Source organism: Lepus europaeus, chromosome 14 (assembly GCF_033115175.1).
Source record: "Lepus europaeus isolate LE1 chromosome 14, mLepTim1.pri, whole genome shotgun sequence".
NCBI lineage: Eukaryota > Metazoa > Chordata > Mammalia > Lagomorpha > Leporidae > Lepus > Lepus europaeus.
Window position 1 is genome coordinate 63,289,938 of NC_084840.1, and position 15,407 is coordinate 63,305,344.

The 15,407-nt window shown below is 43.3% G+C and overlaps 1 protein-coding gene across 1 annotated transcript in view; it reads left to right on the plus strand.

The window, feature by feature from the left end:
- The window catches only part of DESI2 (desumoylating isopeptidase 2), a 77,690-nt gene that overhangs the window by 43,113 nt on the left and 19,170 nt on the right, over positions 1-15,407 (plus strand). Inside the window, exon 2 of the mRNA XM_062210722.1 lies at positions 14,187-14,259. Within this exon, the coding sequence (XP_062066706.1) occupies positions 14,187-14,259 (73 nt within the window). The remainder of the gene's footprint in view (positions 1-14,186; positions 14,260-15,407) is intronic.

The following is a 15,407-nucleotide window of genomic DNA, read 5'->3' on the forward strand; positions in this document are numbered from 1 at the left end:
TTAGCAGGAATCTGGATTGGAAGTGGAGCAGCCAAGACTCTAACTGGTACTTCAGTGTGGGATGCCGGCATCAGAAGCAGTAGCTTAACCTACTGCACCATGATACCAGCCCCTTACAGATCCTTTTGTTGTAAATATTTTAGATTTCTGTCTCACTACTCAACTCAGCTATTGTATCACAAAAGCAACCCTTGATAATTTGTAAATTAATGGGTATGGCTATGTACCAGTAAAACTTTATTTGCTGCCATGGCTCACTAGGCTAATCCTCTGCCTACAGCGCCGGCACCCCGGGTTCTAGTCCTGGTTGGGGCGCCAGATTCCATCCCGATTGCTCCTCTTCCAGTCCAGCTCTCTGCTGTGGCCTGGGAAGGCAGTGGAGGATGGCCCAGGTGCTCGGGCCCTGCACCTGCATGGGAGACCAGGAGGAAGCACCTGGCTCCTGGCTTCGGATCTGCGCAGCACACTGGCCATAGCAGCCATTTGGGGGGTGAACCATTGGAAGGAAGACCTTTCTCTCTGTTTCTCTCTCTCTCTGTCTAACTCTGCCTGTCAAAAAATTAAAAAATTTTTTAAAACTTTATTTGCAAATACAAAGAGGCAGGCCAGATTTACGTTGTCAGAGTAGTTTGCTTGCCCTAAAATGTGCTACAGATATTGTCACATGAAATCATGTACTGTCGGCCCGGCGCTGTGGTGCAGTGGGTTAAAGTCCTGGCCTGAAGTGCCAGCATCCTATATGGGCGCCGGTTCTAGTCCGGCTGCTACACTTCCGATTCAGCTCTCTGCTATGGCCTGGGATAGCAGTGGAAGATGGCCCAAGTCCTTAGGCCCCTGCACCTACATGGGAGACCCGGAGGAATCTCCTGGCTCCTGGCTTTGCATGGGCGCAGCTCCGGCCGTTGCGGCCATCTGGGGAGTGAACCAGCAGATGGAAGACCTCTCTCTCTGCCTCTCCTCTGTGTAAATCTGACTTTTAAATAAATAAATAAATCTTTTTTAAAAAAAAATAATGTACTGTCAAAGAAATCAGTGATACTTGTTAACTCAAAGTAAGGCACACTTTTTAGGACTATCTACCATTGCAGTAGATAGAAAGACCAGGTCAATGAGATTTTGCAGTGGGGAATAAAGATTGGGCCCAACCCTAAATACGATATGGGCATGGGCAAGTGAAAATTCATAGTTGGGGGCAGGGAGCGATGGATGGGCAATTACTAAAGGAAGAAACGTCAGGAATAAGGGGGATTCTGGGTAAACTAACAAGATTCCTTCTGAAGACTAGCAAGAGTAATCAGACATCACGTGGGGGATGGTGGAAGATGAGAAACCTGATGTGATGTGGAGGATGACCAAGCATTTGGGTTTCTTGCTGAACTGACATAGGAAGCGTATAGTTGGGCCCACAGGAAGTTCAGGAGCCTGAGTAGAGAGAGTGCAGTGAGGCCAAGCAAAGAAACTTTGTCTACATTATTTTGCAACTTGCATTTCTTCTCCTAAAAAATGTATCCTGGAAATTCCTCCCTATCAGTTCCTCAAGAGCACCCGCCTCCTTTTTTATAGCTGCATAGGTTTATTTATTTATTTTTTTTCAGAGTTACAGAGAGGCAGGACTTCATCTTGGTCTCCCACATGGGTGGCAGGAACCCCAAAAATTGGGACAATTTCTGCTGCTTTTCCCAGGCCATCAGCAGGGAGCTGGATGGGAAATGGAGCAGCTGTGACACAAACCAGCATTCATATAGGGTGCCGGTGTTGCAAGCAATGGCTTTACTGGCTACACCACAATGCTAGCCCCAGCTACATAGATTTCATTGTGTAGTTGTATCATAACATTTTTTATTTTTTGGCAAAGCGGTAAGCATGCTACCAAAGCTTATTGAAGAAAATACACCTGACACACCAGGCGGGCATTTCACGAAAGAACTGAGAGCCAGTGTGCATTTACTTTAAGTTTAGTGTTTTTATAGATAGGGGAATGGGCCCACTATTTCTCCTTCCTCCTCCCACCTCTGGGATGTTGCCTGGTTGGAAGGCTTTCTGGTGGTAGAATTCATGAACTGCCTCCCAGGATTTTATCAGCAGTGTTACTGGTGCAGGGTGGGGAAGATTCCCCTACAGTACTCGCCACTGGAAGAGGCAGGAACCCACCTAACAAGATTGTTGAACACAGGCAAGACTTTTTTGATGTGCAGGTGCTGCCCTGCCTCCAAGACTTGCTTTACATTTGTTCTCTCATTCTGCCTCACAAAGAATTTCAGTTTTTGTTCTTCAGCCCCTGTCACATGCATAGGCTAATGTCTACTGTGGTAACTTTTATTCTCCCCTCAAGAGAAGTAATCCATAATCTTACGGAGTGGGAGAATGGGTGAAGGTCTGTCTTCTGTACCTTCTAGTTGGCATGTGGGTGTTTTAAGCTGGTTATGGGTTATTTTCTAGCTTTCCGTCCTATGTGTTTGGAGGTGACCTGGGGAAACTTGTCCTCTGCGCAGTCCAGAGGGCTCGTCATATGATCCAACAGGATGGCTTGTATTCATAGCTCTTGTTCTCTTCTGATTGGCTATGTCAAAATGTTCCCAGAGATGGCTGGATCAGAGGTTCTCATTTCCACACAAGAAAAAAATTTCAGACTTGGGAGTCACAGTAAGAATGCAAGTCAATATAATGATAATATACCTGACAGACTGGGTAGGCATGTCAGTAAAGAATTGAGAGCCGTGACATATCATAATTTATTGAACCAGTACCCTGTAGATGTGTGTTTAGGTTGTTGCCAGTATTTTACTAATGCTAATAATGCCACAGTTAACCTTGTGCTTATGACTTTTTAATATATAAACCTATTTTCTTAAAATAAAGATTCAAGTAAAAGAAATCTCTTAAGAGAGTGCAGATGGTCCCCAACTTAGAATGGTTCAACTCTATAAGGGTGTGAAAGCTGTATACATTCAGCAGAAATCATATATGTGAATTTGGGGGGAGGGGTTCTGGCATTGTGACATGGTGAGTGGGCCCACCACCTACAACGCTAGCATCCCATGTGGGCTCTAGTTCGAGCGCTTGGTGTTCCGCTGATGGTCTGGGAAGAGCAGCAGAAGATCGCCCAAGTGCTTGGGCCCCTGCCACTCACGTGGGAGACTCAGAGAAGTGCCTGGCTCCTCCTGGCTTTGGCCTGGCTGAGCCCCGGTTGTTGTGGCCATCTGGGGAGTGTGCGCACGAACACACTCTCAGTCTCTTTCTGTAACTCTTTCATATAAATGAATAGAATTTGAATTTTGAGTGTTTATCTTTTCTGGACTAGTGATGTGCAGTATAGACCACAGTGATAGCAGCAGCTGTGGGCCGTTAAGGGCAGGGTGGGGAACCCACATAACAAAGTTGTCAAACAAGGTCAAGATTTTGGATTTGCAAATGTGGGTCTGCTTCTGAGGCTCGCTTCTACGTTTCTTCCCTCAATCAACCTCACAAAAATTCCTGGGTAATCAGCCGATAGATAATATAGAGTGTACTGTTATTAAACTGTGGTGTTCCATAGATTAAATGTATTAAGTGAATGCATTTTCAGCTTCATCATAATCAAACATTTATAGTATTTTATCTTGATATTTTTCTAATTATTAAAGTAGTACATACTATAAAAATTTAGGAAAACAAACCTGAAATTTATGGAGCTAAAAATGAAAGGATCTCTTTATACTCCTCTACTCCCACCCTAATCATATCTGCTCCCCTCCCTTCTCCCACCCATGTAGGAGATCAGAATGGAGTTCCTGGCTTCTGCCTGGACCATTCCCAGCTATTGCAGGCCTTTAAATATCTCTGTCTTTCCAATAAGTAAATCTTTTTTAAAGAGAGATGCTGCCTTTAATAAAGTTGAGTGTTGTCCTCTTATACTATCAGGAGGCATGGGGTGTTAATCTGGTGCAGGGTGTTTTGTTTTGTTTTTTATAATATTTATTTACTTGAAAGCCAGAGTTACACAGAGAGAAGGAGAGGCCTTCCATCTGCTGGTTCACCCCCCAAATGGCTGCAACGGCTGGAGCTGTGCCGATCTGAAGCCAGGAGATTCTTCCAGGTCTCCCATGTGGGTGCAGGGGCCCAAGGACTTGGGCCATTTTCTACTGCTTTCCTGGGCCGTAGCAGAAAGCTGGATCGGAAGTGGAGCAGCTGGGATTTAAACCAGCGCCCATATGGGATGCCAGCACTGCAGTTTTACCTGCTTTGCCACAGCACTGGCCTCCTGGTGAGAGGTTTAATTGAATATTCAAAGGAGACAGTTTGGAGTGAGACTTGATTACCACCCATTTCTATGACCTGTTTTTTGGAATTTCAGAAGTATGATGAAATCAAATGCATGTTGGGAATGGTGTTGTTAGCTGTAGTAATTTTGGTATAATAACCTCAAGGTCATCACAGGAACCCAGCCTGCAGCTATTTTGGACGTTTGTAGCAGGGCCAGTTCTTGGGCTGCAGAGCCCAAGTACTAACGAGGGTAGGCTTCGGGCAGCACATTGTGCCGCTGTGACACACATGTATTCCTCAGCTCCTCTTTGCCAGCTAGCTCCCTGCCTATGTCATTTCCCCCTTCAGCAACTTTTGTCCTTTAATATTTGGGAGAGGCTGAGGGACCAAGGTCCATCTTTTGTAGCTTCTTCAAGCTGTGTCAGAGTAGCACATCAGCTGCTGTAGTGATTCCAATAGAGGAGCTACAAGGTTGCCCACAGCTGTTGGTACTGGTCAGAATCTCTACATGACCATCATTTTCACAGGAAGGTGTTGAATTCTGGAAGACAGAGATTTAACATGAGTATACGTGAGGCAAAAAACAGAACAGGATAAAGAACCATGTCTGAGAAGAGCAGCACTTTTTACTTTCCAGATGGTGGAAGCTGATGAGTTTCTGTTGCCAAAATCATGGAACTGCCTGACCTCATCATACATCCTTTTGATGTCTTTTTCCATTAGCCCACTGTTTTGTTTTGTCTTGTTTTCAATTTTTGCAAAAAAAGTTTATTAGAAAACAAAGATAAGAAACTCCCGTCACTATAGCCAGGAAGGGGAAGAGTTTCACTGCTTTTTTTGCACGAGGGGTTTATATTCATAAAACACCAAATATCTCTCACAGAACAAAGAAAATATTATTTTGGGGTCTGTCGGGGAGCTGTTCCTCTTCACTATACTCTGAGAATGGTTACAGACAGCTCCTTCCACCTGGCCCTCTACATGACTTTTCAGACCAGAGTGCTTTTCTCCCAGCTAATCAACGGAATTCTTTTTTAATTAGTTTTTAACAAATTCAGTGTGATCTGTAGATATAATTCGAAGAATATAATGATACTCCTTCCCTCCCTTTTTTTTCTTAGCTTTTGAGATAACATTTTAAATTTACATTATAGTAAAAAGGCTTAATATTGCATCAAATAAGAAGTTTAACAAGGAAAAAAGCAAAAAGACTCTAGATATAGACAGTGGGGATATAGATAATGGCTATATGCAATAATTGAATGGAAAAATGACCATTTCACCCATATATAGCAAATTTTAAAGTAATCACAATTCATTAAAACTAAAGTAGTATAACATTTTTTTTAAAGATTTATTTATCTGAAAGACAGAGTTACAGAGAGAGGCAGAGACAGAGAGAGAGGTCTTCCATCTGCTGGTTCACTCCCCAGATAACTGCAACAGCCGGAGCTGTACCCATCCGAAGGTAGGAGTTTCTTCCGGGTCTCCCACTAGGGTGCAGGGGCCCAAGGACTTGGGCCATCTTCTACTGCTTTCCTAGGCCAAAGCAGAGAGCTGGATTGGAAGAGGAGCAGCCAGGACTAGAACTGGCACCCAGGCCAGGGCATTAACCTGTTGCACCACAGCACCAGCCCCTGTAACATTCTTAACTATTGGTTTGACAAAGGTATAAGCAAAGTTTTACAAAAGTATATTTGCAGTAATAGTAATATCCCAAGACATTTTTTTCTTTTTTTCTTTTTTTTTTATTTTAGCTCCCATATATAGGGGAAAACATGTGGTTATTTGTCTTTCTGGGTGCCGTGTACTTCATTCAATATGATGTCCTCCAGTTGCATCCATTTTGCTGTAAATGGTAGACTTTCCTTTATTTTTAGCTGAATAATAATTCATTGTGTATATTTACTACCTTTTCTTTATCCATTCATCTGATGATGGATACCTTGGTTGATTGCAAATTTTGGCTATTGTGAACAGTGCTGCTATAAGCCAGGTGGTGCAGGTACTTTTTTTTTTTTTTTTTTTTTTTTGGTAGGATTTATTTTATTTGAAAGTGTTAGAGAGAGAGGTTTTCTACCTGCTGGTTCACTCCCAAGATGGCCAGAGCTGGGCTGAGCCGAAGGCAAGAGCTTCTTCTGGGTCTCCCACATGGGTGCAGAAGCCCAAGGACTTGGGCCATCCTCTGCTGCTTTCCCAGGCACGTTAGCAGGGAGCAGGACTGGGAGTGGAGCAGCCGTGACTCAAACCAGTACCCATGTGGGATGCTCACGCTGTAGGCCAGAGCTTTAACCCAGTGGACCACAGCATCAGCAGGTATCTCTTTGGTATATTGTATCCAAGTCTTTTGCATATAAACCCAGTAGTGGGATTGCAGGATTATTTCGCCAGTCTATTTGTAGCCTTTTAAGAAATCTCCACACTGTTTTCCTACTGAGGCTGCACTAATTCACATTCCCACCAACAGTGTGTAAGTGTTCCCCTTTGTCCATATCCTTGCCAGCCATTTTTAACTGTTTTAGATTTTAGCCTTTCTCTCAGGGGTGCAGTGGTACCTCATTGTGGTTTTCATTTGCATTTCCCTAGTGGCTAGTGATGTTGAGCATTTTTTAATATATTTGTTGGCCATTTATTTCTTTTTCTGAGAACTATCTATTGAAGTCCTTTGCCCATTTCTCAACTAGATTTTTTGTTGTTGAGGGTTTTTTCTATCCTTTTAAGATTTTGGTTTTTTTTTAAGATTTTATTTATTTATTTGAGAGGTAGAGTTACAGTGAGAGGGAAAGACAGAGAGGTCTTCCCTCCACTGGTTCACTCCCCCAGATGGCCACAGTGGGTGGAGCTGCGCTGATCCAAAGCCAGGAGCTACTTGCTGATCTCCTATGCTGTGCAGGGGCCCAAGTACTTAGGCCATCCTCTGTTGCTTTCCCAGGCCATAGCAGAGAGCTGGAGTGGAAGAGGGGCAGCCAGGACTAGAACTTGCGCCCATATGGGATGCTGGCACCGCAGGCAGAGAATTAACCTCCTGTACCACCACACCGGCCCCAAGATTTTATTTACTTAAGAGAGTTACAATGAGAGGGAGAGACAGAGAGAAAGGTCTTACAACCACTGGCTTACTCCCCACATGGCTGGAGCTGAGCTGATCCAAAGCCAGAAGCTTCTTCCTGATCTCTCACTAGGGTGCAGGGACCCAAGGACTTGAGTAATCTTCCGCTGCTTACCCAGGGCATAGCAGAGAGCTGGATCAGAAGAGGAGCAGCCAGGACTAGAACCGGAGCCCATATGAGATGCTGGCACTCCAGGACCAAAGTGCCAGCCCCAGGTGTTTTTTTCGTTTGTTTTTGTGTAAGATTTATTTTATTTATTAAAAAGGCAGAGTTACAGAGAGGAGGAGGAGAGAGAGGTCTTCCCATCCATTGGTTCACTGTGCAAATGGCCACAACAGCCAGGGCTGGGCCAGGCCGAAGCCAGGAGCCAGAGGCTTTTTCTGGGTCTCCCACGTGGGTGCAGGGGCCCAAACACTTGGGCTATCTTCTGCTTTCCCAGGTCATTGCAGAGAGCTTGATCAGAAGAGGAGCAGCCAGGACTAGAACCAGTGCCCATATGGGATGCCGGTGCCACAGGCAGAGGCTTAGCCTGCTGTGCCACAGCACTGACCCCTTTGAGTGTTTTCAATTTTTTTCTTTGTTAGTCTGGCTAGAGGTTTGTTTTGCTTATTTTTTTTTTAATTTCTGCTTTGATCCTTATTTTTTGCATCCAGGTGATTTTGGGTTTGATTCTTATTTTTCTAAGTCTTCAAGATGCATCATTAAATCTTAGAGATATTTCTTTTTAAATATGAGCACTTAATGCTATAAACTTCCTTGTTTGTACTGCTTTTTCTGCATCCCACAGGTTTTGATATATTGTGTTTTCGTGTTCATTTATTTCAAGAAATTTTAATTTCTTCAATGACCCATTGATCATTCAGTAGCATGTTTAATTTCCAAGCATTTATGACTGTTCTGTTGTTGTTCTTGTTGATTTCTAGTTTTAATTCCTTTACGGTCTGATACACGATATGATTTTGGCCTTTAAATTTGCTGAGATTTCATTTGTGGCCTAATATGTGGTTTATCCTAGAAAATGTTGCATGTGCTGATGAGAAGAGTATATTCTATAACTGTTGAGTGAAAAAGACTGTGTCTGTTAGGTCCATTTGCTCAACAGTATATTTCAAATGCAATGTATATTTATTTTCTGTCTGGATGACCTGTCCATTGATGTGTAGGGTTGAAGTCAATCTCTCCCTTTAGGTCTAATAGTATTTCCTATATATATATATATCTGGGTGGTCTTGTGTTTCATGCATATATATTTATGATTGTTAATGTGTTCTTGCTGAATTGAACCTTTTATCAAAATATAATGTCCTTTTTTAAAGATTTATTTATTTGAAAGGCAGAGTTAGAGAGGAGAGGGAGAGAGGTCTTCCATCTGCTGGTTCACTCCCCAACTGGCCGAAACGGCCAGAGCTGCGCCCATCAGGAGCCAGGAGATTCTTCCGGGTGTCCCACACAGGTGCAAGGGCCCAAGGACTTGGGCCATCTTCTGCTTTCCCAGGCCATAACAGAGAGCTGGATTGGAAGTGGAGCAGCCGGTCTCAAACCAACACCCATATGGGATGCTGGCACCGCAGGTGGTAGCTTTACTTGCTACACCACAGCACCAGCCCCTGTCCTTTATCATTTTAAAGTCTGTTTTATCTGGTATCAGGGTAGTTAGAGCTGCTCACTTTTGGTTTCCATCTGCCTGGTATATATCTTTTTCCAGCTCTTCACTTTTTTTATTTAAAGTCTGTTTTATCTGATGTCAGGATAGCTATGCCTGTTCACATCTTTTTCCAACCCTTCACTTTCAGTCTGTGTGTATCTTTGTGAAGTGAGTTTCTTTTAAGCACCATATAGTGGGGTCATGGATTTTTATACATTCAGCCAACCAAAGTCTTTTCAGTTGGTGAATTTATTCCACTTATGTTCAAGATTAGTATTAAGAATTAAGACCTGTCATTTTGTTGATTGGATAATGATTTTGCCATCTCTGTTAGTGAATTTGGTGGTAACAATTTTTTTTAAAGATTTATTTACTTGAAAGGCAGAGTTGCAGAGGTAGAGAAAGAGTCTTCTGCAGGTTCACTCCCCAGGTGGCTGCAACTGCCTGAGCTGTGCCAATCTGAAGCCATGAGCTTCCTGAGTCTCCCACGTGGGTGCCAAGGACTTGGGCCATCCTCTGCTGCTCCCCCTGACCATAGCAGAGAGCTGGATTGGAAGTGGAGCAGCTGAGACTCGAACCAGTGCACTGCAGGCAGTAGCTTTACCAGCTATGCCACAGGACCAGCCCAGACACGTGTTTTCATGTTTACTTCTAATGCAGGACACCCTTCAGAATTTCTCCTAAGCCTGGTCTTGTGGGGGGTGAATTCTTAAGTTTTTATTTGCCTAGGAGAGAGAGAGACAGAAAAGTCTTCCTTTTGCCGTTGGTTCACCCTCCAATGGCCGCCGCGGCCAGCGCATCGCTCTGATCCGAAGCCAGGAGCCAGGTGCTTCTCCTGGTCTCCCATGGGGTGCAGGGCCCAAGGACTTGGGCCATCCTCCACTGCCTTCCCGGGCCATAGCAGAGAGCTGGCCTGGAAGAGGGGCAACTGGGACAGAATCTGGCGCCCCAACCGGGACTATAACTTGGTGTGGCGGCGCCGGCCTCTCCTTCACTTTTAAAGGCTAACTTCACTGGATATAATGTTCTTGTTTGGAAGTTTTTTTGTTTTAAGACATTGAGTGTATCATCCCACTCTCTTCTGACCTCTAGGATTTCCACTGAGAAGTCTATTAACTGGTTTTCCTTTATATGTAACTTGATGCTTTTCTCTTAGTGTCCTCATGGTTCTTTCCTTATCTTTAACTTTTGACAATTTCACAGCAATATACCTCACAGAAGACTTTTTGGTTAAGGCTTATTTGGGTTCTTTGTATCTGGATATCCATGTCTCTTTCAAGTCCTGAGAAATATTCAACTATTATTTCATTTAGGAGGTTCTTTATGCCTTTTTCCTCTTTCTTCATCAGGTCATTTAACAGTATCCTATATATCACATAGACTTTCTTCATTTAATTCTTGTATTTTTATCTGATTGGGTTATTTCAGAATTCTTGTCCCCAAGGTCAGAAATTCTCTCCTCCACTTGGTCTGTTCTACTGTCAGAGCTGTCAATCATCTTTTTTATTCACTGATTGAAGATTTCATCTCCAGATTTTCTGTTTGGTTCTTCTTAATGGGTTCTGTCTCCTTAGTAATATTTTCATTCATGTCACTCATTGATTTCCTCATTTCTTTATTCTCTTGCATCTCATTGAGTTTCCTTACAATCATTATTTTGAATTCTATAACTGTTATTTCATGGATATCCTTCAGTTCAAGATTAATTCTGGAGGAGCAGTGTGTTTCTCTGGAGGCGTCACGCTACCTTGCTTCTTCTTGTCTCCTGTGTCCCTATGTTGACGTCTGCCCATCTGGTTATAGAATAGGTTTTATTGTAAAAATTGTTCAACTGTTTATGCAGGGTATCACTTGGCTTTTTGGCTCCGATTCTGTGTGAGCCTGGGAGTGCAATCTCTGTGTGATTTATAAGTGACAGTGGACTAGTGCGCTGTAGTTCATGGGAATAGAACTGTGGCTTTGAGATAAATAAGGGTTTCTTTGGTCCACAGAGTTCAGTGTCAGTCTCCCTAGCAAATATGATAGCCTAGGCCTTGTTCTTGGTGCTGAGGGAGACAAGTGGTTGCCCCTTTGTCCTACTGGAAAGCCTGAGTGATGTCGGGACTTGTGGCACCAATTGCTATGGCTCTAGGACTGTGTGATGTGGATGGACCCTTCCTCAGGTTCTATATATGGAGTCCAACTGGTGTTGTGGCTTTTAATACCAACAGCCCTAGTCCTACAACTAGGGAGTATGACTGAACCTGTTCCACTCCTACAGGGTAACCATAGGTATACAGGAGATTTTACTGTGGAAGAGTGAGTCCAGAGAGGTGCAATGCAGGTAGGTTTTTCCCTAAGTCCACTAGGTAGATTCCAGTGGCATCAAGAAATTTAGAATGAATCGTTACAGTACTGGCGCTGCAGGGTATAGTAGGGTCATTACCCAGCTCTCCCAGGGTAGGAGCAGATTTTTTTATGGGCTGCTTCTGTTGTTAGCCCCCAGAAGTTAAGGTGAATCTCCCTTTCCCACATAGAGTACATGAGTGTAGCTCTGGGACTGATGCCCAAAACTCCCACAGTTGCAGAATGCCAAGGACCCATCCTTTGCCCCACACATTGCCCTGACTCTGCTGGTAGAACAGAGGCTAACTGCACAACTTTTTACTGTCAAGTATGGCACTGGGGAGGTGCACAAGGTGGCTTCCCTGCTCCAAGCCTGGCAAGATGCTCAGAACCCAGTCAGCTTTCCAGCCTGAAGTAAAAGTCAGTGGGTGAGTTCAGAATTCTCTCTCAGCTCAAACTTCAAGTGGCAGGGTGCACAACAATTTCTTCCTACCTTGATGTGGTATGATGGCAGCTCCCAGCCAGCAGCTGGAAGCACCAGGGGGGCTGGCTACAGCAGTGTCTCTGTCTTCTCTCCTTGTGTCTCAGAGAGTCTGTGTTTTTCTCCACTTCTTCCCCAAAAATCTGTCCCTCCTAGCCTGCCGTTAATGTAAGTGTAGTAGGTTTTATTAATCACTGCACATATTCCACCTTGTTCTGCCAGTAGATAATCTAGGGCTAGTTAGTTGTCCATGACCACCATAGCTAGGGAATCTTATAGTTACTGTAGGGCCTAACCACTATTCTGGGCTAAGTCACCCACAGCAGCAGATAAATCTTTAAAATTATTTAAGAAAGAAACCTATTTGAAAGGCAGAGAGAGGGGTCTCCCATCTGCTGGTTCACTTCCCAAATGGCTGTTTCAGCCGGAGCTGGGCTAATCCGAAGCCAGGAGCTTCTTCTGGGTCTCCCACATGGGTGCAGGGCCCAAGGACTTGGGCCATCTCCTACTGCTTTCCCAGGCCATAGCAGAGAGCTGGGACTCGAACCAGCACTCATGGGGTGTTGGCACTGCAGGCGGTGAAGTCACCTGCTTTGCCGCAGTGCCAACCCCCGATAGTTTTCTTAAAGCAATTTCGTAGAATGTAGTAAGATTTTTTTTTTCCTCCCATTATAATGGAAAAGTTCACCAGGAAGCTTACCTGACATTAGCAGTTTCCTGAGAAAAATAGAAATAGAAAACACATGTCAGCAGGGAGTGCAACAGCCTTGATGTCTCCGGAAGGAGCAGTGTATGGCAAAAGCAAAAGTTGTACTTACCTTTCTGAAGATAAACCTGAGCTCCTCATGTGGCTCATACAAGTAGGCAGAGTTATCCTTTGGATGTGCCTGTGAGACTGATAAGGGCCTTTCCATTTAGGCCTTGTCGGTCAGGGAGAGTTCCCTGTTGCTTGGGGTGTACGGCATTGGGCACAAGAGATTTCAGGCCTCAGCAAAGCAGCAGCCTGCTTAGTGCTCCTGCATCCAGTTAACAGTGGCCTCCTAGGGAGATTTAGAAGGCGTAAGTGAAGGGGGTTAGCAGTAGAAACAAGGAGAGCCTCCAGGCCCCACATAGCTTGGGAGCAAGTCTTAGCTGCTCTTAGAAACCTCACAAACGTCCCCAAAGTATCTAATCTGCATGATATCAACTCATGGCCTTCAAACTTTCAACAGTTGCTACACAGAGCAGAAATGGTTTGGGTGAAGAGGAATTCGTCCATAGTGTGTCAAAGTGGAGTGAAGGAAAGAAAGGGAGAAAAAAACAAAGACTCTTAAGCAGAAGGAAGTCAAGATCTGGCAGAACTGACTGCTCTGAGTGGGCCTCCAGCTCTTGCTGCAGGCTCCTGGCTGCCTCACCTCTTACATTGTGGGGCTGCCCATGGCCAAGCTCTGTCCAGGTTCTTGTCTTCAGCTGAGAAAGATGTAGATAAAGGGCAGCAGAGAAGATTTACTTACACAAAAGAAAAGTACCCACTCCATGGAGCATAGGCAACCTCAAGAGAGGGAGTGTTATCCTAAACCATGTTTCAAGCTGTCCTCCTACCCCATCAGGTGGCATGGGGATGGTGTCAGGAGGCTGATGGGAGTGGGTGTGTCTGCCATGATGATTTTATTATAATGACATTATAAAGACCTAAAGGTCATTGCAGAAACCCAGCCTGCAGCCATATTGAATATTTCCAGCTGGCACTAGTTCTTAACGGCAAAAATCCCAGCAGCTGCAGTCTGCACGGAAAGACACAGGGCTGCAGTACCCGTGCTGGCAACCCTCCATTCCTGTTCGCTAGCTACCTCCCTGCCCACATCAATATCACTCCTATTAAATTTCCTAGTGGGTCAGAAGTTAGGACACATGCCATAAATATTTGTTAAAAAGAAGAAAATATCCCTACCTTCAGAGAGTTCATCAAAGGATGACAGTAAACTCTTAGAAGAAAAATAAACATGAAAGCATTGGGGGTTTTTTTGGTTTGTTTTACAAAAGCCACTGCTTTCCCAGCTTACCATGCTTACATGTGATTGCTTATATACTAACCTCTAAATAATGTGCCTGTACTCAGATCGAGACATTCATTTGGTCCCAGGAAAGCAGTCCAGATAAGATGAGACACAGGCAAAAGACGATGGTGTCTTTATCATGGGAATTGTAAATAACAAAAAACTGGATTATAAAAGCATTACTTTCTCTCTTCAGGTTCTCTGCACTTCATGGAGTGTGTACTTTCCCTTTGTCTATAAAATTTCTCTAGTGAAAGATTTTATAATAATCACTTCCTAAAATATGGTGTCACAAAAAAAAAAAAAAAAAAAGTATGTCCTGAATCTTTCTTTTTCCCCCTCCTTAGTACTGGATGAACGAATACACCTCATCTATTGGAATTGGAGTTTTTCATTCAGGAATTGAAGTTTATGGCAGAGGTATGTGTACACACAATTTAAATATACTTCTTAAAGGTTTTTGTCTTTAAAAACTATTCCATATGTTATTGCAGAAAAGTAGAAGAAAAATCTCCCCATATCTGTTTAGTGTGTTTTAGAAAAATGTGCAAGATAGAATTTTTTGTAAGAATGTACTCAGAATACAAGAGTGTACATCCATTTCATTATCCTCTAAATATTGTCTCAAAAAATATTTTCCTTTTGAGATTGCCATATCATGATGCTTGTGTTTTGCTCTAATATGAGTGGAATTAAAAGGTAATAAGTTTGTTTTGGAGCAATCCAGTCATACTAGAGGTCGTTAGAATGTTCCTGGGAAATGCATACTATGAAAAAATTATGTGGATTTCAAAAATTTCTTTACCAAAATAGCTAATCTTTTATTTCCATTTTCCACAAACTTTTAAAAGCACCTTGTATATGTTGGAGCTCCTAAGTAACCTTGCACCTTGAAACAGCATGATAAAAACCAGCATTTTACCTGGAAAAGGTCTGGTGCTAGAGAATGTCAAACTTGAAACACCAGCTTCCTGAGGGAATTTCAATTATAAATTTATTTCTATAGCCTTAAATATCTACAAAGCTGAAAACATCACTGAACACACCCTGCCTTTGGTTTTACCTAACATTTCATTCAGTGATAGCCTTTGTCTTTATTACCTTTCATTATGATTGCTATGACAGGAGCCACTCAAACCAGGCAGCTGTGTTTTGAAGAGCTTTCTCCTTTGTTCCAATGCCCACTTTGGCACAAGAATATCTTTCCCTGATCAAGTTGTAGCTAATAACCAGCTGCCTAAGATCACATTACTGATTTGATCAGAGTTGTGATAATATATCCATTTGAACCATAAACTCACCCTGTAGTCTTTAGCCAGGCAACTTTGTGACCTCTTAGAATCTATTATTGCAGTTTATTCAGGGTTATCCCTGAGGACTACATAGCAGCTTTAGCTGTGTAGTAACGGGGAAGACACATTCATTGAAGTGTATCAGTATGGTGTTTTAAAATTTCACATGAGCTAGCATATTAAGTCTTGGCTAGAAATATCTGCCACTCAAGCTCTGTTTAACTTTCAAGGCACACCTACCAAATAATCCTAAAACACAATGAGGGGCTCTGGCTG